We start from the raw sequence: 23,267 nt of genomic DNA, 5'->3' as shown, positions 1-23,267 counted from the left end.
ACACTTAACTGTGTCCTAGCCTGCCTCCGTGTTGATGGATTTGGGCTGCTAAAGCATCTGAGATACTGTTAGGTTGCTCTATTGGAAGTATAGTGTAAATATCAAGGGAGGTGATGGCCATACTGTGCCTTGAGCTGGTCAGAGAACATCTGGAGTCTGGTTCTGTTCATCGTCCAAGAGGTGGGCAGGTGTGCAGTGAGTCTGAATATTCCCAGAGGAGAGTGGTTTTCTCTATGGAACTGCCCCATTGGCACAGAAGCTGAGAGGAGTTAAGTAAATGAATCCAGGATCTTGGATACAGGGAGGTAGATGTCAGTTTAAGAGAAAAAAACGCTTTCTTAGAGTAGCTCAACAATGGCAATGGATAGTCTGCGAAGCCCGGGAGTGGGCATGTTCAAGTACAGAAGGACTCCTGAAGGGGCAGAGCTCAGGGGAGCTCACACCACGGGCTCTGGGCCGACTGTTCTGTGTGTGTGTGTAGGATGGGGTGGGGAGAGGAGTGTCGGGGTGCACGTGTGTGTGGGCTTCTTTGACAGTCTTATTTCTGTAGGGTCTGGCTGGGAATCTCTGAGCCGTTTGTTTTTTAGTCACCCTGTACCTTCTTCTCCATCTCCAGCCCTGGAGTTCTGTAGGGCCAGTGCCTGGAATCCCAGAGAGGTCAGAAGCAGGGGCTGTTCCCAGGGGTCCAGGCCAGCCCACAGCCTGTCTCAGGTCCACACTGCTGTCTCTCAGGCCTCCCCCTCCTGTTTGGGCCTCCTTGCCTCTGCCTCTCTGCAGCCCCCAGCCTCTCTGCACTGTCGCTGTCACAGAGTCAATTCCCTGGAATAATCACATTTTCCGGTTGGCTCCCTCCTTCTTGCCAGGCACGATGCTGGGAAATCCCAACCAGCCAGGCCCCATGAGGCTACTACTGCAGAGAGGCAGGGGACTTGCGGGGGGAGGGCCCAGCACCCTCTCCTTGCCCAGGCCCAAACAAGGCTGTTTCTGGAAGGGGCAGTGGTGGCTGGGGGAGAACAAAAACAAGGAGGCTTTAGAGACTGTCCAGATTGAGCTGGAGCTGAATTCTGACCTCAGCTGCCCACACAAGTCCAGTCCCTCAAGCTTTGCTCCCACACTGAACACCCCAGCCATCCTTACCCAGGTCCTGGAGAGAAAGCACCTCCCTTTGGGAGATTCTGAGAAAAGGCTCTCAGGGAGGAATTGGCCCATGCTGTGGTCTACAGTGGCACTAGCCAAAACTGGGGACTTTGACTCCCACATAAGGGATTCAATAAACAAGGGTTGGGGGGTCCTGAAAGCAAAGAATGTGGTGTCAGGAGTTAGACAGAACTTGCTTCAATTTCAGATCTGCCCCTTGGTGCCGGTCACATCACATCTCTGAGTTTTATCTCCATAACGGGAGCACTAACAGAGGATGTTTTAAGGATGAAACGCAGGGGTAATTCATCGTGCATAGTGACTTTTATTATAAATTACAGGACTCCATAAAGAGAGACATAATATAGCCATTAAAAAATATGATGGTGTTGGAAACATGGTTATTGGCATGGAAAGGTGTTCAGGACACAGTAAGTGGAAAAGCTAGTTTTGAAAAGGAAATCTGTATAGCAGGGTTCTTAGCCTGGAGTCCATGCCCATGGATGGCTTTACGGGATTCACAGATGCCCTGAAATTATCCAGACTTTAGGAAGAACGTACATTTTTCTGAGGTGATAGGTGAAAGTTACCACATTTTCAAAGGGATTTGTTACCCATTAAAGGTTAAAAACTACTGGAGTTTATATAGCATGATTCAATTTTCATATTAAAAAGTAAGAATATATGGGGGGTGGGAAGCTGGAAGGTCCTCATCCAAATATTGAGTATTTTTCTCTGGATGGCGGGCTGAGAGGTGATCATTTTTTCTTTTGCTGAGCTGTCTTTTCTACAAAATACAGTCTGTCTTACTTGTATGATTGAAAAGAGAAAGGGGTTGATTTCCCTTTTGAAAGTAAGTCACTTCCAAAAGGAAATCTGGATAAATTTACTGAAGTTCTCTCCACCTCAGTGTCCTTCTGCGGCAATGCTAAGCTCAAAAGGTAATTGTAAGGATAAGCTGAGACAATTTATGAAAAGAGGAGTTCTGGGGAAGGGGGATCCCTCTGACCTTCCGAAGGGTAGGACGTCAGCAGTGCATTCAGCAAGTATTTACTGCTTGTTGTCTGAAGTGCTTAGCGCAGTTCTAGCTGCTGGGGATCAAAAGGGAGGGCCTGGGAGTTAATGATAATAATAATAATAATAATAATATTATTATTATTTTTACAAGCGCGCCATTTAGAATGTTTTTATTCCTTCCAGCCTTGACCCTTTGCTTTAACAAACAGATGTCCTGCAGGACTTTGTTTCAGACTCCTTAGCCTAGGTCTGAAGCCTGTCCCATGCCGCTAACAATGCGGTCGGTAATTCGTGGTGCATGCTGGAAAGGCTGCCGGGAGGCAGTGGGCAGGCGAAGGGGGCTGGCCCCGAGTGGCCCGTGTTGACGGTCGCCCTGTCTCTCCCCCTCCCCCGGCCGCAGACAGCGAGCTAGTGCTCCCGGACTGCCTGCGGCCCCGCTCCTTCACCGCCCTGCGGCGGCCGTCGCTGCGGCGCGACGCGGACGAGGCGCGCCTCTCCGTGAGCCTGTGCGACCTCAACTTGCCGGGCGCCGAGGGCGATGAGGCCACGCCGGCCGCCGGCTGCCCCATCCCGCAGAACTCGCTCAACTCGCAGCACAGCCATGCGCTGCCGGCGCAGCTCGACGGCGACCTTCGCTTCCACGCGCTGCGCGCCGGCGCGCACGTCCGGATCCTAGACGAGCAGACGGTGGCGCGCCTGGAGCACGGGCGCGACGAGCGCGCGCTCGTCTTCACCAGCCGGCCTGTGCGCGTGGCCGAGACCATCTTCGTCAAGGTCACGCGTTCAGGCGGCGTGCGGCCCGGCGCGCTCTCCTTCGGCGTCACCACGTGCGACCCCGGCACGCTAAGGCCAGCCGACCTGCCCTTCAGCCCCGAGGCCCTGGTGGACCGCAAGGAATTTTGGGCCGTGTGCCGCGTGCCGGGGCCCCTGCACAGCGGCGACATCCTGGGCCTGGTGGTCAACGCCGACGGGGAGCTGCACCTCAGCCACAACGGCGCCGCGGCGGGCATGCAGCTGTGCGTGGACGCCTCGCAGCCGCTCTGGATGCTCTTCGGCCTGCACGGGGCCGTCACGCAGATCCGCATCCTCGGTGAGTGCCTCCCCTGATGGCCCCTCCGACAGACCCACTTCAGCCCCGTGCCTTTCGTGGAGATTGGGGCCCTTCCAGGCAGGGGGAAGGAATAGAGGGCCAGCTCGCCCCGCCCCACCGCTTCACTGGCGCAGAAGTGAGCTCTGGGCGGGACTACGTCTGCTAGGCCCTTGTCCCCAAATCTCACCGGACACATCTTGGGGGTGGGGAGTAAAGTGTGGATCACCGAGTTTCCCAGAGTCCGATTAACCTGTGTCCGCATTGATACATCAACAGCCCGGAGACACACATCTCAGTGGCCATTTAAAAATGACAAAAAAGGTTTCCACCAGCAGTTAAGTTTGAGGCTGAGTTTCCATTTTTCCAAAAGGGGAATAAAAGCCTCTGCCTCTTAAGAGGTAAGAAAAAGAGTTTGATATGTCGGTAGCCAGATGTCTGTCCAGGACGGTACCTGGATTGGGAGCCTATGGGGAATCCAAGAATAGGGCCTTGGAGGAAATGGGGTGGCAGAGGTCTGGGAATTTCATTCCTGGCTTTGAAAGGATAGAGTCTGAATGGACTGGTGGTTGTGGACTTGAGAGAGGCCTGTTTCTTGGAGTGTTCTGTGGAATAGGCGTCTGTTGAAAATGAGTCCCTTGGGTGAAAAAATTAGGAAAATACTAAGTTGAGAAAAAGTAGAGGATTCTTTATTGTAGAACTCAGAGCCTTTATTTATTAAGTTTATTTTGAGAGACAGAGAGAGAATGGGGGAGGGGCATAGGGGGGAGAGAAAATCCCAAGCAGGCTCTGAGCTGCTAGCACAGAGCCCCATACGGGGCTCGATCCTACAAACTGTGAGGTCATGACTGGAGCCAAAATCAAGAGTCAGACACCTAACTGACCGAGCCACCCAGGCACCCCTCTCAGAGCATTTAATATGCAATATGAATCTTTAAGGAAGAGGAGGTGGTGGTTATAGGGTACAGCTTTATCTAAACTAATTTGACCAAAAATCTTCCCCCTCATGCCCCTCCCCCCACAACCCATCTCCAGGGACCTCTGTTNCCCCCCCCCCCCCCCCCCCCCCCCCACCGAGTGGGCAGGTATTGATACTGTGCAAGAGCTGGCCTGCCAACCAGCTGCAGTAGACTGGGCTAGTTCCACTGGATTAACTAGCAGGACCTACTAAGGTGCAGATTTTTGAATCGCAGCTGCAGAGATTTTGATTCTGTAAACCTTAGACATCTGAATTTCTTTTTTTAAGCCAAGTTTGTTTAGATATGTTTGGAGACCTCAGGGCTTCATAGCCCCAGCCTAGACCTCACACCAGGAGGCTTTGTAGACAGGATAACATGTGTGTATGAATGTGTATTATGGTCTAAAATTGGTATGTCTGGGTATAGGGCACACATGAGTAACTAAATGCATGTGTATTTGTATGTATAATGCTGTTGGTGATTATGAATGTGTTAGAGTTTGTGAAATCAGATAAAGTAAGTGGGGATTTCCTACTTTGGAAAGAGACCAAATGAAGATGGAGTGAAAAATAAATTTGAAAAGGAATTAAAAGAATGAGGCTGAGATGCTAACAGGTTAGGACTGAGGGAAGATAAATCAGGAAGGAATGAAAAGAAATCAGGCTAGATGAAAAGACACCAGGATGGAAAGAAGTTGGGGTGAAAACTCAGGATGGAATAAAAAGAAATCAGACTGGGGTACAGAAAAAAATCAGGCTGAGGTATAAAGATACTTGGCTACATTCACTGGGAGACAGTACTCCTCACATGAAGGAAATTACATAAGATACTTTCTTACCTCAGCACCATCTAATAATAGATAAGTAGCTTTCTGATGAGACTTCTGTTCCCCAAAGAGGCTTACTAGACACAGGAGAAGCTTAAAAAAAAAAAAAATCAGGACTTAAATGTCCCAAGAGGTCAGTGGGCCAAGGTGGGGGTTTAAGAATAATCATCCAGATATATGCTAAATGATATATGCTAAAGACAGTGCTTCTGGGTGGTAGGAGAACGGGGAATCTCAGTCAGCAAATTGGTGTTTGGGGATCCTGATGGAACTGCAAAGAAAAGCCAGTGATGGTATGTGAAGGGTAACGACTTTACAGAGGAGTGCTCTGCTTTGTGAATGGCCTAAGTGAACTAAGAATGGAGGAATATTTCCTTTACTCCAGAACTATAGCCAATTTCATACCCAGTGATCAAACATGAGAAACATTCTCATTAAAGTCAGCAATATGATAGGGATGCCTTACAGTATTGTTCCGAAAATGGTAGCCAGTGCAATAAGGCAAGAAAAGCAAATAGGAGGTGTGAATTTCTGAAAGAAGATGATAATTACCTTGAAGACTATTAACACTAAGAGAAACCCTGTGGATATCTAATGAATATTCTTAGAAATGGCGACTGTTAAGTGGATTAGAACACATAATAATAGAGATGATCTCACTGCACATTTAGGTGCAGGGCAATATGTTAGAGCCTGTGGGAGAGTCACGGGTGAATACGATTTCCTGCTCTCGGGAAGCTCATAGCTCAACTGGGAAAACAAAGCTGCATTCCTGGGCAAAGGACAAATCTATCCCACTCTGTGGTTGTTTGGTCCCATGTATGTGGTGTGTGTGGCTGGTCAGTGGTAAATAAAGTAATGTGGTTGGGGGAGGGGTGGTCAGAGCTCCCCAGAGGAGAGGAGGTTTGCAGACAGCTCCAAGGGGCTCCCTGGACAGTTAGCTCTTTGTGGGCAGTGGCTCTGTCTGTCTCGTTCTCAGTGTTATGTTTACACAGTTGATGGTGCCTGGTAGGACTTGTTGAAGGGGAGCAGGGGAGGGAAGGAAGAGAAGAGAAAGGTGAGGAGAGGTGTTGAAGAGGGAGAGAAGGAAGGGAGGGAAGGAAGGAAGGAGAGAGAGTACAGCCCAGAACAGGCTTGGGAGATGGTGAAGGGCATTTCAAAGGTGCTTATGCAGAGGAGAAGGTGGGTGATGTCTAGGGACAGTGACCGAGAAAATACAGGGCTTGGAAAGGGAGGGTCAGGCTAGGGCTGGAAGGGCCACACTAGGTGGGAGGAGGGGGACTTTGTTTTCTGGGAAACCGTGAAGGTGAGGATGCATGGGGAGGGTGGAGGTGGGGTTCTCAGCAGAGCTCTTGTTTGGAGACTGCTCATGTGTTAACAGCGGAGTTTGGAGGTGGAAACAGAGCTGGGGCAGGGTGCCAGGCCGGCTTGCGGAATCCTGCCCTGAGCCTGCGCAGTGGTTGGGCTTTGTGGCCAGGCCGTCACCACTTTCTTTCTTGGGGACCTCCTGGAGGAGCGGAGACTTGAGCTTTCTCCCGGGAGGCCTCTCAGCTGCTAGAGTCCCTCCCTCCCCTTCTGCAGGCTCCACCATCCTGGCAGAGCGGGGCATCCCGTCACTCTCCTGCTCCCCTGCCTCCACACCAACCTCGCCCAGCGCCCTGGGCAGCCGCCTCTCCGACCCCTTGCTCAGCACGTGCAGTTCTGGACCCCTGGGCAGCTCTGCTGGCGGTAAGTAGGCTGGCTGCTCCGGGTCCGTGAGCAGACTCCCCACCCCAAGACCCCTGGCTGAGGCAGGCATGCAGCCTGTGTGTCAGAGGTGGGCCCTGGAGGAGCTGGAGATAGGCTCAGCGAGCCCTTGTTGGGTGGTGATTTCCGGGGTGAATCTCTTCCTGTCCCCCAGCTGGACACCTTTTTCCAAAGCACTTTATAGCACACAGGGAAGGCTGAAGGATAGCTCAAGAGGGACCTGCCTTAAAAGGTTCTGGGCCCCTTACCTTTCTCTTTCCCTTCTCTCACTGCCTCATGGGCACCCTGGCCCATATCTAGTGCCCCCTAGTGCCCAGGGAGGGGGTTGTCAGGGTAAACAGGCAGACGCCAATAAATGGATTGGGAGACAAGGGACCGGTACCAGAGGGCTCTCTTCCCATGAGCGTGGGGCCAGACTGGGCCCTGTCCCCACTGACTGGTGTCCCCTTGTTCCCAGGGACAGCCCCCAACTCGCCAGTGAGCCTGCCTGAGTCACCAGTGACCCCAGGCACAGGACAGTGGAGTGATGAGTGCACCATTTGCTATGAGCATGCGGTGGACACCGTCATCTACACATGTGGCCACATGTGCCTCTGCTATGCCTGTGGCCTGCGCCTCAAGAAGGCTTTGCACGCCTGCTGCCCCATCTGCCGTCGCCCCATCAAGGACATTATCAAGACCTACCGCAGCTCTTAGCCCATTGTGGCGCCCCACCCTGCGCGCCTGCTGCCTCAGACTTTGGCCCCACGCCAGCCGGGGGGGCAAGCCAACAGGGCCCCTTCTCCTCACTGATTTTGGAAACGCTTTCCTCTTCTTCATTAAACATGGGAAACTGAGGCCCTCAAAGGTTTGGGAAGAAGGTATGGGGCAGGGAGGTGAGGGGCAGAAGCAAACTGCCTGGCGGAAGCGAGGGGGAGGGGAGGGGAGGAGTCCACTCTCTCCCTTTCTCTTCTCTGTAGCCAGCTCTTTCCTGCATGCTGAGGAGCTCAGTTGGGGGGGATCTCAGCCTGTCCTAATCCTTCCCCATCTGGGGCAGATTGGTAGGAAGTCTAGCCCATGTAAGAGTTAGGAAACATGTCCCTGCCTCCAGGAAGATGTGTCCCTAAGCCAGGGCATTCAGAGTATGGCCTGGACTTCAGTCTCCATTTGTTCTCTCAGCCAGCTGCCCTTGAGCAGTGTACAACCTGCCCAACAGCAGCCCTAGGCAGGCAGCCCCTGAGCTGCTGCCTTACTCTCTGAGCTGTACCCACCTTCTCCATCCTGTCTTCCTACCCCTCAGGCCTGGCAGCCAGGGGTGAGGAGGCAGTGGATACCTCTCATCCGGGGCAGGCTGCAGCAGGCTTTAAGTTCTGGGTCCCTGACCCTGGGCCCTGGCTGAGATTCAGAGGGCCCCTTCCTGGCCATAGCCTTTCTGTCCCAGTCATCTCACCAGCTGCTGCCACCCAGGAGCAGCCTCTCGGTGTGAGCTAGAGAATGGGGTCTGTCCTCGGCCAGGCTAGGGGTAGGTTTGCATCTGCTGTGACATGTCCTCCCAGATCTCAGTACTGTCCTAGGCCTGGCTGATACTCAAAGAAGCTGTAGCACCCCTAGGAGAGGCCAGGGCCCTGGGTTAGGGGTAGGGGTAGGATCCCCTGGGGTAAAACCAGCCTTTTTCCTTATTTTTATTTATTTATTTATTTGGTTTGTAGGTTGGTTTTTTTATGGGGGGGGGTGAGTTGCCATCCTCTGAACCCCTAGAAATGCTGCCCTGTGTGTGGAGTGCCCAGTGAGAAAGCACTGCAGAGGCAGTCCTCACAGTCTTCCCCAGGCTCCCGCCCAAAGTCCATACCAGCTCTGCTTACCATGAATTAGAACTCCAAAAAGAGGGGCTGAATTAGGAGGCCTTCTTTCAAATTGTGTCTATTTTACAGAGAGACATACTGAGCCTCCCCAATGTCCTAGGGCTGGTGGATCACCCAGCACCACGAAGTGCCCTTCTCTGGGCTGTGGCAGGGTGATCAAAATTGGCTTGAATCCATCGGGAGGCCCAGGAGCTCCTCTTTCCATGAAGACATAAAAAGTTCTGGAAAGGCTGAAGGAGGGGAGCCCAGCTTGGGCCAGAGAACAGGGCTGGGGAAGCCTACTCATAGTAAGGGCAGCAAGGCCGTTCTTAGGCTCCCCTGCCCCAGGAAAGATGAGGGAAGGGGCCTCTGGGTCATTTCTGGTTCTGGGGTGAAGATGTGTCCCCCACCCCTGCGGTTAGCCTTGCCTGCCCTACTCTGATAGGTGATGGGCCGCGGCCCAATCTGAGTCTTGGCCTAGTCTCCCCTCAGCCTCCCAACCCTCTGCCCCCTCCGATGGCTTTTACATCCATCAGAGACTGCTTTCCCTGTGGCTGGCAGAGTATGGGATTCTAGACCTGGCCACTGGGCAGCTGTGTGGCCCTCGCCCCTCAGCCTCAGCGTGTGACTCTTGGGAATTCTTTGGGGAAGGGCTGCTAGAGTGGTGGGTGGGACAGCACTGGGGGGTGAGGACACCAGGCTGGGACTTTGTGCCTGCCTTGCAGCGGGCTTCTAGAAGTCATGGTTCCACTGTGGGTCTCTATTCCCCAGGCACTGACCCCGGAGACCCCTTCTGTGGGAGTAGGGTGGGGTGGGCCAGATGGTGGCCCCCTCCAGTCCGGAGTCTCATCTCAGAGGCAAGGAAAGGTCTTATGTGCAGGGGCTGCGTGGCCTGAGGTTTGGGGAGAGGAAGCCATCTATACCACTGTCTCTGTTAGTGCTGGGATAGTTGCTGCCTCCTTTGTGAACTTGGGTCGCTGTGATTGTGAATAAAGGTGATTTCGTACCAGCCTGAGGGCTGTACTGTGCTGTGTGGAGGGCTGGGGAGTGGGGGAGGGAGGGGTGTGGGTGAAGGTAAAGGGTCAGGTGTCCTGGATATGGGGGGGAGTCAACAATCAGGGAAGACTCCCTGTAAACGGGGGACTGAAGCATGACTTGGGGCTTGGACAGCAGGGGCCCAGCATGCCAGGTGAGACCTGTAATTTGAAAGGGAGAAGCCTCTGCCCTTTGGTGGCCTCAAGTCCCTGGGCCTGTGAGGAGCAGTGTTTACTGGGGCAGGCCCATGAGGCCTGCTCCGCTTTCTGGTAAGGCTGAGGTGGGCCCAAACCTGGTCCCAAACCCTAGTGTGGTGGCACTGCCACCTAGGGGCTGATGGGAAGATGACAGGCCCTTCATGTGGGTCAGGAGCGGGGGTGATGATACCAAATGGGTGACAGTTGGATAGCAGGGGAGGCCTCTGGCCAGGGACCTTTAGAGAAAGCTTCCAGATGTGCTGGGTACATCTGGCTGGCTACAGAAGCCAGGAGTGGTGGCATGGCTGTGGGCAGAAGGTGGCAGTCCTCACCTGGTACGGCGGGGACTCAGCACACGGCAGGCCTGCCTTCCTGCCCTCTCTTCCAGGAGGGGGCTCTGGCTCCTACACCGGGATGGCCCAGCCCTGTTTCCTGGAGCCCAGCAAAAGTAGGGGAGGGGCAGGGGCTTGAAGCTGAGAGGCCAGCTAGGCCTGCTGGCTGTTGACCTTCGGCCCCAGGGTCTGCAGTGCTCTCCCTCAAAGCCTTGGCCACTTCCCAGAAAGCCTCCTGATGGTGGGGGAGGGAGGAAAAGCTGGAGTTTGAGTCTCACCCACAAAGGTGGCAACTTACCTGCCTCACCCTGCCCTTCAGTGTCCTCAGAGGGCCCCGGACCCTGCAGTTCATGCTGCATTCTGGATAATGTGGCTTTTGCCATTCAGCTGGATGGCTTTTCTGATGACAGGGAGAATTAAGAGTGATTCTGTTCAGTTAAAAAGGCCAAAAACTTTATTTAGTTTTCAGGGAAATACAAGATGCATGTAAACATAAACAAAATACAAAACAAAACAACCCAAATCTTACAGTCTAGAAGCATGCCAAGACAGTATTTTCTGCAGACCAAAGAGTCCCGTCAACAGTGATAAAGGACACCTGGAAAGTGGCAGGCCGAGGGGCTGGATCCCTTCCCCAAGGACACTGCATTTTTGTGATGAGAACAATTAAAAAAAATCCCACTATTAAAAATATGAGAGACATGGAGATAGTTTAGCACCACCATTGATCCTGGAAATTTTTTTGCACTCACACTGACTGCACTGAATACAAATGTTCTTTTCTTCAGTTTCTCTGCTGAGGGCAGAAGAAGGCACAACCTTCTCCTGACCCCACAGAGCCCTCTAAGAGCTGGGAGGGGTTAAACGGAGACCATGAAAAATCCCCCAAAGTCCTGGAGCCCCAGAGACACCCAGCAGGTCACGCGCAACCATGCAGTCCACAAACCACACTTCGAGGACCTGCCACTCACATCTTCTCTCGGAAGTCACCTTCCTGCAGACCTCTCAGTCATATTGTCAGGGAAACCCTTTTCCCGGCTTGTGTCCCGGATTCAAAGAAAACTTGCTGCAGAGAACAAGTTGCAGATCCAAGAATGGTGGCTGTTTGCCCTCCCTTCTCTGAAGCGCTTATGGAAATATGCCTTGGCCCGAGGCCACTGAACATGGAAGGGCACATCCATGGATGAGTGTGCACTGCACCCTGTCTTCTAAGTCACACCTGCGAGGCAGGCTCAGCAGACCTAGTAGCCATAGGTAACATTAGAGAGACTCACAAATTACTGGTGTTAACAGAAAAAGAAATGAGGCCGCCTTCCTCCCAGACCTGCTTGTTAGTGTCTAGACCCTGAGGTTCCAGTTTGGGGGGGTGGTGGGTCCTTCCTGTACAACCCATTATGGTCACTGGTCTCTAACCAATTTGAGCAATTTTGAGAGGCTAGCTCCGGATTGGACAAAGGGATGTGGGCAAAACCAGCTGGGAACCTGGGAGATGGATGAATGTTCTCGAGTCAGAGCCTCCAAACTCAAAGACTGGTTTGTTGCTGGCGACTTCCTGTCTTCACTAGGTCAATCAGTGACTGTTCATTAAGAACGTGCTGGGGACCCAGTCTGTGGCCCAGCTAGTAGCAGTTTCCTTGGGCCAGCTTCTTCTGTGGCCAAATCTTAGGGCTTTTCCAACCTGCTCTGACTGGACTCTTGGATAGTGAATCAGTAAATTCCCTTTGTACCTGTTCTCTTCCTCCTGAAACACTCAGAATTGACTTCTTCCTTCTTTTATGAAGACTAAACTCCAGACTCCAAACTCTCTCAGCCTTCTCACACTTTTCCCTTTCTGCCTAGAAGACATCCTCTTCTGGAAGCCACCTTCCCAGAAGGGACGGTAAAGCCCCAGTCACTCCAGACATGCACACACTCATCTCACCAACGTGCCTCTCACTTGCCTCCAACATGCTCGAGCCATCCTTCTGCTTTAAAACCATTTTCTCGCATGTTCTCTCCCTGCCCCTCGCCCCCTGAGGTCCAGCCCACTAGGCAGGGTGGAACTGGGAACAAAGGAGGGACCTTCAGCTCAGAAACCATCCTCTAAGGCCACTGAGTTCTAGGACTGGGATGGGAGAGAGGACTGATTGTCAATGTCAAGTGCAAACCCAAGATTAAAAAGATAGGATTGGGGAAGGGAGATTGCATGGTAACCCCAACCTTATAGGCAGGTTGGGATCAAGGTCTTAGAAGGTAGAGCCCTCTACCCAGTCTATAAGCACCAAAGAACCCAACTTGTGGCTGCAGACCCATGTACACAGGACCAAACAGGAGGGCAGCTAAAATTAATGGGGCTGTTTTTCCTGAAACCAGGTTACTGTAGGTCAGTAACCTCATCCTGTCGTGGTCTCTGGTCATAGAACTGAGAACCACTGAAGCTGCCCGAAACAGGGATCATGACTTAGGCAAAAAAGCTCAGTAAGGTCAAGGGGGAGCCCTCACACCGCTCCTATGACGTGTCTACTTGGGGCTTGCAGCCTGGTGCAAGTGCATATGCAGGTCTGCTGACTTTACCAGGAGCGTGCTCTGGCCCCAGCAGCCTGTCCACCCTCACCCGCAGCTCTTACCATCAGGAACTCCCTCCCATGGTGATGCTATGCATGGCAGTGGGCGGGGTCAGCCTGCTAGACGGCTCATTTGCAGGTGGTGACCAGTTCAACCATCTCAGCACTTCCACACCCAGTGACTTCTCTCATCCACATCTTCATTTTGGAGCCCGGGATGATGGCCTAGGCTGCTTCTGTTAGATCTGTTAATGCCAGTGTGAAGTTTCCAACAAAATAATAATTACCAAAAAAAAAAAAAAAAAAGACACATTGCACTCTCCAGCCAGAATTACATGTGTGAATAACACACACTTGCTGCCAGAAGCTGAGAGTCCCGTGGGGCCTGCCCAATGCCAAGGACTTGTAGAATGGAGACAGCTTGCCCGGTATTTGTTCTCTAACCCCGTGTTATCTAGTTCAAGTGGGAAATTACCAACACTCACACGTGTGTGCTCATGCACACACACATATGCACACGTGCACACACACACTCCCTCTCAACACACAAGCCCTCAAAAAAGTGAGGGAATCTTAATTCTTTAAGATTAAGAATTAAGCAATGTGGGTGGTTCTCTTTCCAGAGAGCTCTGCATCGAGATTCTCAAAGATTGGACATACAGATGTGTATACTCCAAGGAGAGACACCCACACACAGGGGCAGGGTCCCACTCCGGGCACGCAGACCCATGTTTGTACAGGAATATTCACCAAACAGAGGGGTTGGAGCAGCAAGCATACAGTACTGGAGACGGAGGGGACAAGCCAGGGAGGACGTCCCCAGAGCCCTAAAGGGCACTGAGGGCTTGGACCCAGAGGCTTCCCATCCTGCTGCTTTCTCTACCAGTGCCAAGTAAGGAGGAGGCCGGCTTGGTACCTGTTGTGGGGAGGTGTCTACAAAGACCTAAGCAGGCCCCTCGACACTTCCCTGAGGCCCTCTGGGAACCGTTGGGTGTCGAGCAAGAGGCGGGGCTCACTCCTCAGGCTGAAGTCATTGAGATGATGGGTGGCCCCAGCTCAGCACCAGGCCTAGCTGCAGGCTTGTGGGAATTGGTGTCTCACTGGGGCATGTAGGGCTCAAGGCACCCACATCCCCCAGAAAGGACTGGGTTACATCTAGGGTTCCTGCCCATAAACTGAACTGAGGTTACACAGTTTTAAAAGACTCAAACATACATCAAAAAGATCATGGCCCAAACATCAGGAGATGGGGGTGAGAGAGGGCTACTGGGAGTGAGTTTTAGGACAGGTCTTTCTGGGCAGCTGGCTGAAAAACAACGGGAATGAAAACAAGGGACTGTTCCCGGATGTCCTTGCTCTGCTCCGAGGGCCGGGGCCCTGCAAGGTCAAGAGCCCCATGCCGTGTCCTTAAATCCCTTTTGCATGGATAACACCAACAAAAAAAGGGACTGCCCTCTGGTAGGGACCCCTGCCATCCTGCCAGGAAGGGCGGGGGATAAAAGATCAATACCCAGAAGGTCACCTGTCTGGTCCACAGCTACAACTCCTTCTAGCAGTCTTGCCTCCTCTTATCGACGGACGGGCCACCGGGTCTCCCGCCACTGTCCCAACAAGCCCTGGCATCCCTCTTGATAATATTGCACTTTTCCTGTCTCTCAGATTGTTTTCATTTTCGATTGAGAATGCAAAGTATTTGGAGGGATAGGGGAAGTGAGTAACCTTAAAGAAATAATATATTAGTTAAATACAAAAAAAAAAAAAAAAAACCACACAGGAAAGGTAGGGGCTACTTTCTCTTTTTTCCTTAAATCAAAACAAACTACCAAACCAAGGGCTAAAACTTAAATAGTTCTACGCCTACTCTGCAAATACTAGTAATATGAAAATAATGCTCAACCGAAATTCCCTTGTCTTTCTTCCTTAGACGATACAAGTAGTAACATGCCTTGCTGAGGAAAGCGATGGATATAAATGCCAGTAAAATATGCTGCTCTAACATCTGAAAGTGATTAAAACGATTCTATATAATGCCTTCGTCAAGATGGAGACTTGAGAGTAAGAAAGAGAAGCCTCTGGGGCCAGGCGAGGGAGGGGTGGAGGGCCGAGGCTGGCGAGGCAGGGCCTGGGTACAGCCAGGGGCACTTGGTGCACTCGCCATTCAGAGTTGCCCCTTCTGGCCCCCTCCTGCTCCCTGGGGGGCCCCTGGCCTAGTGGCAACAGCGCGGCAGGGCCAGGTAGCGCAGCCAGGCCCGCTGTTTCAAAGTGGGAGAGATGAAGACATTTTTTCCCCTTGTAATGAAAGAAAAAAGTCTTTAAACTGAAAGAAAAAAGCACCAAGGGATGCATCTTCGGGCATTATACAAACCTCAATAATGACCTCAGAAGGGCTCATTAGGATTAAAGGTGCAGTATACAGCAATACAACGCCATTTCACATTTTCAATCGCAACTAATGGAAAACTGGGTTTGGACACTGCTGAGATTTCTTTTTTTTTTTTTTTTTTTCCTTTTTTAGTCCGATCTGGTTTTCCTCCAGACGGGTCGGAGCCACAGGCCCCTCCCTCCTCCACCTGCTGCGGTACCCTCCAACATCACAAAGCAGCTCAGTAGCTCTAGGGAAAAGTCCCCTTGCCTTAGGTGGGGCTCAGGAGTCCAGGGGCATGAGGCCTGGCATCCCCTGGCCATGTCTGAGAGGGACTGGCATGCACCCTTCTTGCTTCAAGTATTAATATTCTCTTTGGGTTTGCAGGGTTTGTGCTGTGTTGAGTCAGGGAGTGATGGTGAGGGGGTGAGGTGCGAAGATGGGGCATGGCAATCCCGGTTCACTGCCTAAATCTACATGCTGTCACCAGGTGGCAGCATTCCCCACTTTTCCTAGATGCCTGAGCGACTCCCAGCCATCCTTAGGGGGCGGGATGTCACAATGTAAACATGATGACCACATGAGAAACTCCACTGGGGGTGGGAAGGAGAGCAAGGACTAATGCAGTGGGGTGGTCCACCATCAACTAGCTACGTGATTTCGGGAAAGTAATTTCCTGTCCTTGGGTTGCAGTTAACAAGAGGGGATGGGATGGAGTGACTGTCAAGGCCACTTATAATGACTATTATTTAGAGCACTGGGGACGAAGGAGAGAGGTCTTGGGGGAGTGTGGGCAGTGTGGGCCTCACGGGTGCCAGAGGGCCCCACGGGGCAGTGCAGACAGTGAGGAAGGGCGGGGAAAGGCAGGCTCTGGGGGACACTGTGGTCCAGTCCAACTGAGATGCTCTGTGCTTCTTGGCACATGTGTCCTGCATGCCCTCCTGGCCTGGCTGGCATGTTACTGACTGAACTGGCTCAGTGCAGACACTGGAGGAGCGAGGCCGCCGGGGCCCCCCCCCGGAAGACAGCTACATGGAAGGTCCTTTCACCCAACAGTCACTCTACCTTTAAATTTTTATTTTAAATAACCATAAATTACTTTTTTTTCTTTTAATAAATATGTGCTGCTTAAAAATGAGAAAAGTATATACTGCATCTTTAAGGAATGCACTTTGCTCTCTGGGTTTCTTTCCATTCCACCTTATTAAAGTGCATTAATTAACAAATAATGAACCACTTCTTTATCATTATTGTTCAAATAAGTCCAAATAACATTAATATGAAGACACTAAACCACTACCATTAGTACTGCAACCTAGCAGATTAACTCAATATCCTACTCTATTTAATACTGTCCAGCAGAAGAAAATAACTGATTTCAATATTAAACTCACAAACAAAACAAAAGGCAACAAAACCTCACCACAGCCCTTCAACAAAGAACAGGAGCAGTTTGCTGTAGCTGCCAGGCGGAGGGAGGGAGGAGGTGGGGGGAGCCCCAGGCAAGGCCTAAGGGGGTCAAGGGGGTGGGTGGGATATGGAAGGTTCGAGACACAGGGTCCCATGCTGATCTTCGGGCAATATACACTGCCTGGGTGGGGGGCAGGGGTAGAGGGAGGCCTCTCCTCCTCGGTGGAAATCGCCAACCCTCAGTCCAGGCCTCTGGCAGCTGAGTTGGTGGCTGTGAAGCCCGATCTGTCCACAATCAAAGGCACATGTGGAATTCCACTCCCAGCCAAGGGGGAGTCCTGGGGGAAGCCAAGGCTTCCAGAGGGTCCCCTCTGAAACGTCAACGATTCAAAGACACAACCCAAAGTTGACAGGACTTTATTCTCTCCTCTCTTCACGGGGGCGCTGCCCCTTGGGAAGACCAGGTCGGCACCCTGGCCCGGGGTCCTCCATCTTTTCAGGTACCTGTGGCATCACACGTAGGCAGGGGATGGCTGGTGGTGGGTGCCAGCCAGGGTCCCCTCAGCCCTCGGCGGGGGCAATCAGTGCTTCTCCATAGTTCACACATAAGGGTTCTGGTCCTGCCCAGGCGGGAGAACATATGCAGAATGGGGGTCACCCAGCAGCCTGAGAGCTACGTTCTCTCCTGGATGACCCCCTCCTCCCTCCTGGGGAGGGTCCTGCCCCACTGAGATGTCTCTGCTTTGCCATGTCTGGGACTGGGACTTCAGCCCCCAGACCCTCTGGCAGGCGCCGCGCTAGGGTACCGTCCGCAACAGTGGAAACCAAACGAAAGGACTTTGGCTTGTGGAGGGAAAGAAAGTTAAAGCCAAAAACCACCAACCTCCCTGCAGAAGGACAACAGAAAAGCCCCATCCACTACTCGTTCTGTCCCCCATGAGGCCGACCGCCCTTGGGCCCCCAAACAACCCCTAAAATAAGACCAAAACCCAAGGCCTGACATAGAAGCCCCAAATCAATAAACATCTCCCAAAACATGCAAAAGAATTGCCCACCCAGAAATCCCCAAAACAAAGTCTGTGCAGATGGTGAAGAGACTGACGGCTGCACCCACCCTCTCTGTAAACTCCGGGTTGGTGGTCTTCTGTGGGGTGCCCTGGGCAGGGCAGACTCTTCTCAAGGCAAGGGAACAGCGACAGGTAAGAAAGGTGGTCCTTGCTGGCACCTGGGGAACTTCTTTTTCTTCAACTGACACTGACAGTGGCCTGGCGGGGGACTGGCTGACCTCCCAGGAGATGCCTCCAAGCCCCAGAACTGGTGGGGTCTTTTACCACACGCACCCGAGGCAGGTGGTGGCAATTCCTGGGAAACCAGCATGATTTGCAAACACAAGGACCACCTCCGATGGCAAGGTGCCAGGAGCAGAAACCAGGCTGGACGGGGGGCAGTGCACGAGAGGTCCCTTCGACCACATCTTTTCCAGATTTGCAGCCAAGGCACAATTGGAATTTCTCACATGGCCTGTCCCAAATGGTGCCAGGTTCATCAGCCAAATCACCAAGGTGCCCACGTAGGGCTCAGCTTTCTTGCCTCTGGTCCCAGGCCTGCTGCTCCCTTCCCTGCTCAGTGTGGGGCCCCGCCGGACCTTACCTGCCAGCTGGGGGACAGCCTGGAGGGGAGCATCTCTGAGGTCACGCATTCTGCAGGATTTAACGTTGTCCTCCCCCTCCCCCACCCCTCCCATTTTGCTCTTCCCCTTTGTCTTCATCTCCCTGCTCATCCACACCAGGCTGGAAGGACCCACACCCCACGTTAGTTCTTTTTCTCCAGGTAGTTGGAGGGCACCCAGCCTTTGAAGGGCTTCGCCCCATCCAGGATCTGGCAGTACCACCAGCCGTTGGGGTTCCTCTCCAGGACCTCCATGGACACACCCTCCTGGAAGCCTGCTGTCTCCTCATCCCCTTCATAGTCTGCGATGGAGACATACACATCTTTGAGGTTGTTGTGGATGAACTGGGACTTCTCAATGGGCTTGGGGCGCACGGGGGACACGGGGATGCCGTTGCGCTGGGCGGGCAGCAGAGGTGCCTCTGAGCCCTGGCTGGCGGCCCGTTCAGCCAGGCGGCCCTTGGCTTCTGCGGCAGCCGAGCGGGCGGTGCTGAAGGAGGAGTTCCGGCGGACGCCTCGGAGGCCATCAGTGGCAGTCAGCGACTCATTCCTCCGCAGGGCGCAGGACAGGTTGTTGTCCTTGGGTGGCGGGGACACGAACACCGACTGAGGCCTCACGGCCACCTGCCGCACACCGTTCCTCATCTTCACTGCCCCGGCGGCCGAGGTCTTGCCGAAGCCCCCAGGAGGCTTGGAGGGGATGGGGGGCGTGGCCCTCTTGCTCTGATTGACGGTGTTCAGTGCTTGGACCCGCTTCTCGATCTTCTCCAGGCTGTCTGACTTGCCCTCGTTCTGCTTGCTTTTGGCGCTTACTGTGTCTGGCTCTTTGCCAGAGGAGTCGGATTGCTCGTTCTCGCCGAGCACCAGATAGTGGGAAGGGGCCCAGCCCTCCAGCTCCCCGAACCTCACGTACCACCAGCCGCTTTCCAGCTTCTCGAGCACCTGTACCTCCACGCCTGCGGGGAAGCTGATCTCTGAGTCCTGGACCTTCTGGTAGGCACTACATGTCATGTAGGAGGTGGCCTGCCCCTCTCGTCCCTTCTTGGGGGGGCACGGGGGTGTGGCCGCTGGGGGGGTAATGAGATCAGCAGAGCCTCTCCTGGTCCCTTCACTGGGACTTTCAAAGGCCGTCTGAGGAGGCAGCTCTGAATCCTCGCTCTTTGAGCCCTTGAGACCACCCCGGAGCTGGCCCGTGGGTCTCAGCTGCCGCCGTAAAGTGCTGATGTCCATCTTCTCTTGACTTTGGGACTCTGCTCGGTTCAGGAACGGCTTGGGCCGGACTGATGGCTTGGCCCGGGTGCATGAGCTCAGCCCCCCCTTCAGGTCAGCATCCCTCTTCGCCCCAACCGTGGGGGTGCCACGGATGCCTGCGTCCGAGGCAGAACGGGGCTTCAAGTCACCACTGTTCTTGGACAAGGAGGAGGAGGAGGAGGAGGAAGAGCAGGTGGTGTTGATGGTGATGGATGAAGAAAATGAGGCCGAGGAGTGGTTTTTCCCCAGCTCTGCCTGGGCGTTCTTCTCTGCCTTGAGCTTTAGGAGTGATGATGATTTGGGAGAGTCTGATTTGGGGGAGTTTTTCCTGGCAAGGGACAGAGGGGAGCCCCCTGGGGAGTCACTGTCCCGGGAGGAGCGTCTGGCTGACAGGGTGTCCTCTGCACATGGCCGGAAGCCCTCGTTCTCATAGATGGTCTCCTCCTCCAGGGCCACGTCCTCTGAAGAGCCGCCCACCCTGAAGCGGGCCCGCTGCAGTGAGGAGGCGGGTGAGGGCCTCCGGGGCTGGGCGGGCCGTCGGTCCCCCGAGCTGCTGTCCTCCGTGGGCTCCTCGCTTAGCTCTGGCTCCGAGTCGAAGCCGAAGGCAGGGATGTCATACTCAGGCTCCTCGTACTTGAGCTTCAGTGGGGAGTTCTGGCTCTCCCCAGAGCCCACTGGACCCTCCTCGGCCTCCTTGGGCTTGCTGGGGGGCGCAGGGGGCGGCACCTTGGGCCGGGTCAGCGTGCTCGTGCGTCGGCTGAGGTTGGGCTTCTTGCGCTTATCGATGTACGACGCGGGGGCCCAGCCCTCCTTCTCACCAATCTGGACGTACCACCAGCCGCCCGAGTTCTTATCGATGACCTAGGGGAAAGGGTGGGCAGGCCAGTGAGCTGGGAGGATCACTGGACGCCACGATGTACCAGGCTAGGAGCTTCACATTTCACACGATGCGCCAGGCTACGACATGTCGTCTCCGTTTTACAGATGAGAGAGCAAAATGAACCACCGTGAGCTACTGAGTGAGTGGCCCCAGGGCCCAGGGTAAGTGCTGGGCTAGAATTCAAAGCCAGGTCTCTACCATCTCCCACTCTCCAAGACCCTCTTGCCTGGTCCTCCAAGTCTCCATCAGCACCCCAGGTCGAGCCGGCCATGTCTGCAGATCCCTGCTTCTTCCCCTAAGCTGTGCACTTAGAAAACCAACTGCTCCTAGTCCCTATGGAACCCAACTCACCAAGGACCCAGAAGTCTAAAAACATGCCATGCATCCCACTGCTCCTTAATCTGCCCCTGGTATGGCTAGGCCCTCCTCTGGTGACCCTGGAAAGGGTCTCTCGGGTCAGAAGAGACTGGGAAGTTGCAGGTGGGGTGAACTGGAGGTACGGCCTGAGACCAGAGCCTCCCTGCAGGGGACCTCCATGCTGTTCCCACCACCTGTGGCCATTTCACTGCATGTGGGATCCCAGTGAAATCCCACCGGCTGAATGGACATCTTTGGCCTAAATGGGTAAATGTGGGAAGGATGAAACATTTCCATGTTAGTATAAACTAGCTCAAGGAGCTTCTTTCTTAACTGCTATTTGAGATTGGCCAAAGGCCAGGAGTGTGGTGCTGCCTGTGCTACAGTTCATTTGGATTGGGGAACATAAAGGGAAGATAACCTTGGATTGTGGGACACTCCTGGAGAAAGAGGTCCTGGGGAGAGGGTGGGGAAACATGAAAAAATTGACACTACGGGAGAAGAGAAGAAAGAGATACAGACCAGCCCTCTGCAGCCCATACCAAAAGGGAAAGTGTCTGTTTTTCCTTTGGTTCTGTATTCCTTCGTTCCCCTTGCCCACCCCACAGCCCACCTCACACTTAAGATTAAGCTCGGGTAGCTCCAAAGTATGACAGTTCGGTTATATGGTGAGCTTTGGAGGCTCTTCTGGAAACCTAAGCACCCCTAACAGAAGGATTTTTCTTGGAAATTCAGTTCTAAATTGAATACGTAGGATTTAAAATATTCACACGGGAGACATCATCTCTTCTACAGGCAAGAGACTGCCCAAGGGCTCTTCCGGCAGCTCTACAGGTGTTAACTGGATTTAACCCTGTCACTCAAGAGCAATGACCGCGTCCCCTGTGATGGCCACAAAGTAGAGTTTCATAAATGCTAGGCCCGGAGCACGCCTCATAGGGCTCTGTCACCCCATTTGGCAGAGACACATAATCAAAGCCAGGGCAGAGAAGTGACTATATCGAAGGCCAGAGGTGCCAGTGGTGTGCATGTGGCCAGAACCCAGGCCCCTATTCCTGCGGCCATGTGGACCATATCCTCCTAACGGTAGCACTTGCTAACATGGGTGCTTCAGAGTCTTGCCCCTCAAGGTGCTCCTAGGAGACACAGTGTACTGGGGCCAGTGGGTCTGCGCAACGCTGCAATTCTAGTCCCCTCTTAGAGATGCACAGTGACATCCCTATCTACAGCAGAGGCTCTGAGAAGTTGTGCAATTCAAGCACACAACTGGATGAATTTTGTTTAACCCAATGTCCTTCAAACCTCTTCAACCAAAGAAGCCCCTTGTTCCGAGGCACTTCCATCACAAGCTCCCACTACATGCTCTGGGAGACGCTGCTGTGAGGGACGGACTGCGTGGAAACAGGAGTCCTACTTTCTGGTCCTCACAGTGGCACTTACTGGCTTAAGGCCAATTTTTATCCCCGCGGGTCTTCCTTTTGTACCTTCCCTGCCCGCCCCCCTCGGAACGTTGCCAGCAAGGCATAAATGGGAAACACGGCAGGTCTTTGAGTTCAAACCCGCGGCTTCATGGCCCAAGGCTCACCTCTGCCTTCTGTCCACCCCGAAAGCTGATCCCGTCAGAGATGCAGGACTGGAATTCAGCAATGGTGTAATACTCCACTTCAACAGAAGGGGGCTCTGGCGGCTTCGGCAGCTGGAACCCCTAAGGCAGAGAAGGGCTCAGTGAGCAAGACCTACCTGATCAGAACAGTAACAGGCTGGGAGTGGCGTTTACACCAGCTGGAGGGCAGCTGACCTGAGGAAGCATCCAGCACCTGAGGCTCAGGGTGTCTCCCCAGGGGACTGTTCTCCTGAGCAGGCTTTCTACTATTACCTGTGATCCACTCAAAACTCCTCTGAGCTATCAAAGTGACCATTTAGTAATAGTAATTTCCACCCCTACAGCTCTGGAGGTCCAGTGTGTAGATGCTGCAACAGCTAGGTCCCAAAAATGAGAAAGAAAAAGCAGAGAAGTGGCTGTCACAGAGCCTGTGCAAACTGTCCTGTGGGAGGAGAGCCTCGTCCGTAGGTTTGGCTGACAGGCCACAGCGGTGACATCTGGCGGCAGGGTCAGGGGACATAGCCGTCTCTTTGGGGCAGAGGGTAGGAGTGTGAGGGGGCGTGGAGGCGGCTGAGAAGAGCCCCTGGTGGGTCACTGCAGAGATGCTAAATGGTGAGGCAAGCACCGGATAACACCCGGGATCCTGTGTTCTGGGGCAGGCAGAACATGCTGGATTGGTTATACCGATATCCAAGCATGACATTCAAGGACATTTAGAATTTGGCTGCAGCCATCACTTCTGAGCCTCTTCACTCACTTTCTAAACATTGACTGTGCGTCATCTGGGTGCCAGACCTGGGTCTGAGGCACTGGGCACTTAACAGTGAACCAGGACGACACCCCCCTTGCCTCATGGAGCTGACGTTCTAGTCTCACCTGGTCTCTACTCTGGTCAAAATGGATTTTGTGCCGCCGCGTTACTTCTCGTATGTCCTAGTATCACACAAAGGGGTTAAAGCAAAACAAACAAAAAAGTATGTGTGTTTGCGGGGGAGGGGGAGTGGGGGGGTGGCGGGAAAGGAGTGGGAAGCAGCTGT

At 53.5% G+C, this 23,267-nt stretch overlaps 2 protein-coding genes across 4 annotated transcripts in view; one reads left to right on the top strand and one right to left on the bottom strand.

The window, feature by feature from the left end:
* NEURL1 (neuralized E3 ubiquitin protein ligase 1) overlaps positions 1-7,618 on the top strand; it is a 75,654-nt gene extending 68,036 nt beyond the window's left edge. Inside the window, exons 4-6 of the mRNA XM_039243910.1 lie at positions 2,555-3,244; positions 6,608-6,754; positions 7,230-7,618. Coding sequence (XP_039099841.1) covers positions 2,555-3,244; positions 6,608-6,754; positions 7,230-7,468 — 1,076 coding nt within the window. The 3' untranslated portion in view covers positions 7,469-7,618. The remainder of the gene's footprint in view (positions 1-2,554; positions 3,245-6,607; positions 6,755-7,229) is intronic.
* Positions 7,619-10,587: 2,969 nt separating this feature from the next.
* SH3PXD2A (SH3 and PX domains 2A) overlaps positions 10,588-23,267 on the bottom strand; it is a 239,107-nt gene continuing 226,427 nt past the window's right edge. For 2 of the 3 annotated variants that reach the window (XM_039243944.1, XM_039243943.1), the window contains 2 exons: positions 22,213-22,332; positions 10,588-20,251 (listed from right to left, as the gene is read on the bottom strand). In XM_039243944.1, the coding sequence (XP_039099875.1) occupies positions 18,284-20,251; positions 22,213-22,332 (2,088 nt within the window). In that variant the 3' untranslated portion in view covers positions 10,588-18,283. The remainder of the gene's footprint in view (positions 20,252-22,212; positions 22,333-23,267) is intronic. The other variant, XR_005530468.1, reaches the window with a different exon arrangement.

Source organism: Hyaena hyaena, unplaced genomic scaffold (genome assembly GCF_003009895.1).
Source record: "Hyaena hyaena isolate Hyena2069 unplaced genomic scaffold, ASM300989v1 scaffold_233, whole genome shotgun sequence".
Taxonomy (NCBI): domain Eukaryota; kingdom Metazoa; phylum Chordata; class Mammalia; order Carnivora; family Hyaenidae; genus Hyaena; species Hyaena hyaena.
The sequence above is the reverse complement of the archived record's forward strand: the minus strand, read 5'-3'. Positions and strand labels throughout refer to the sequence as shown.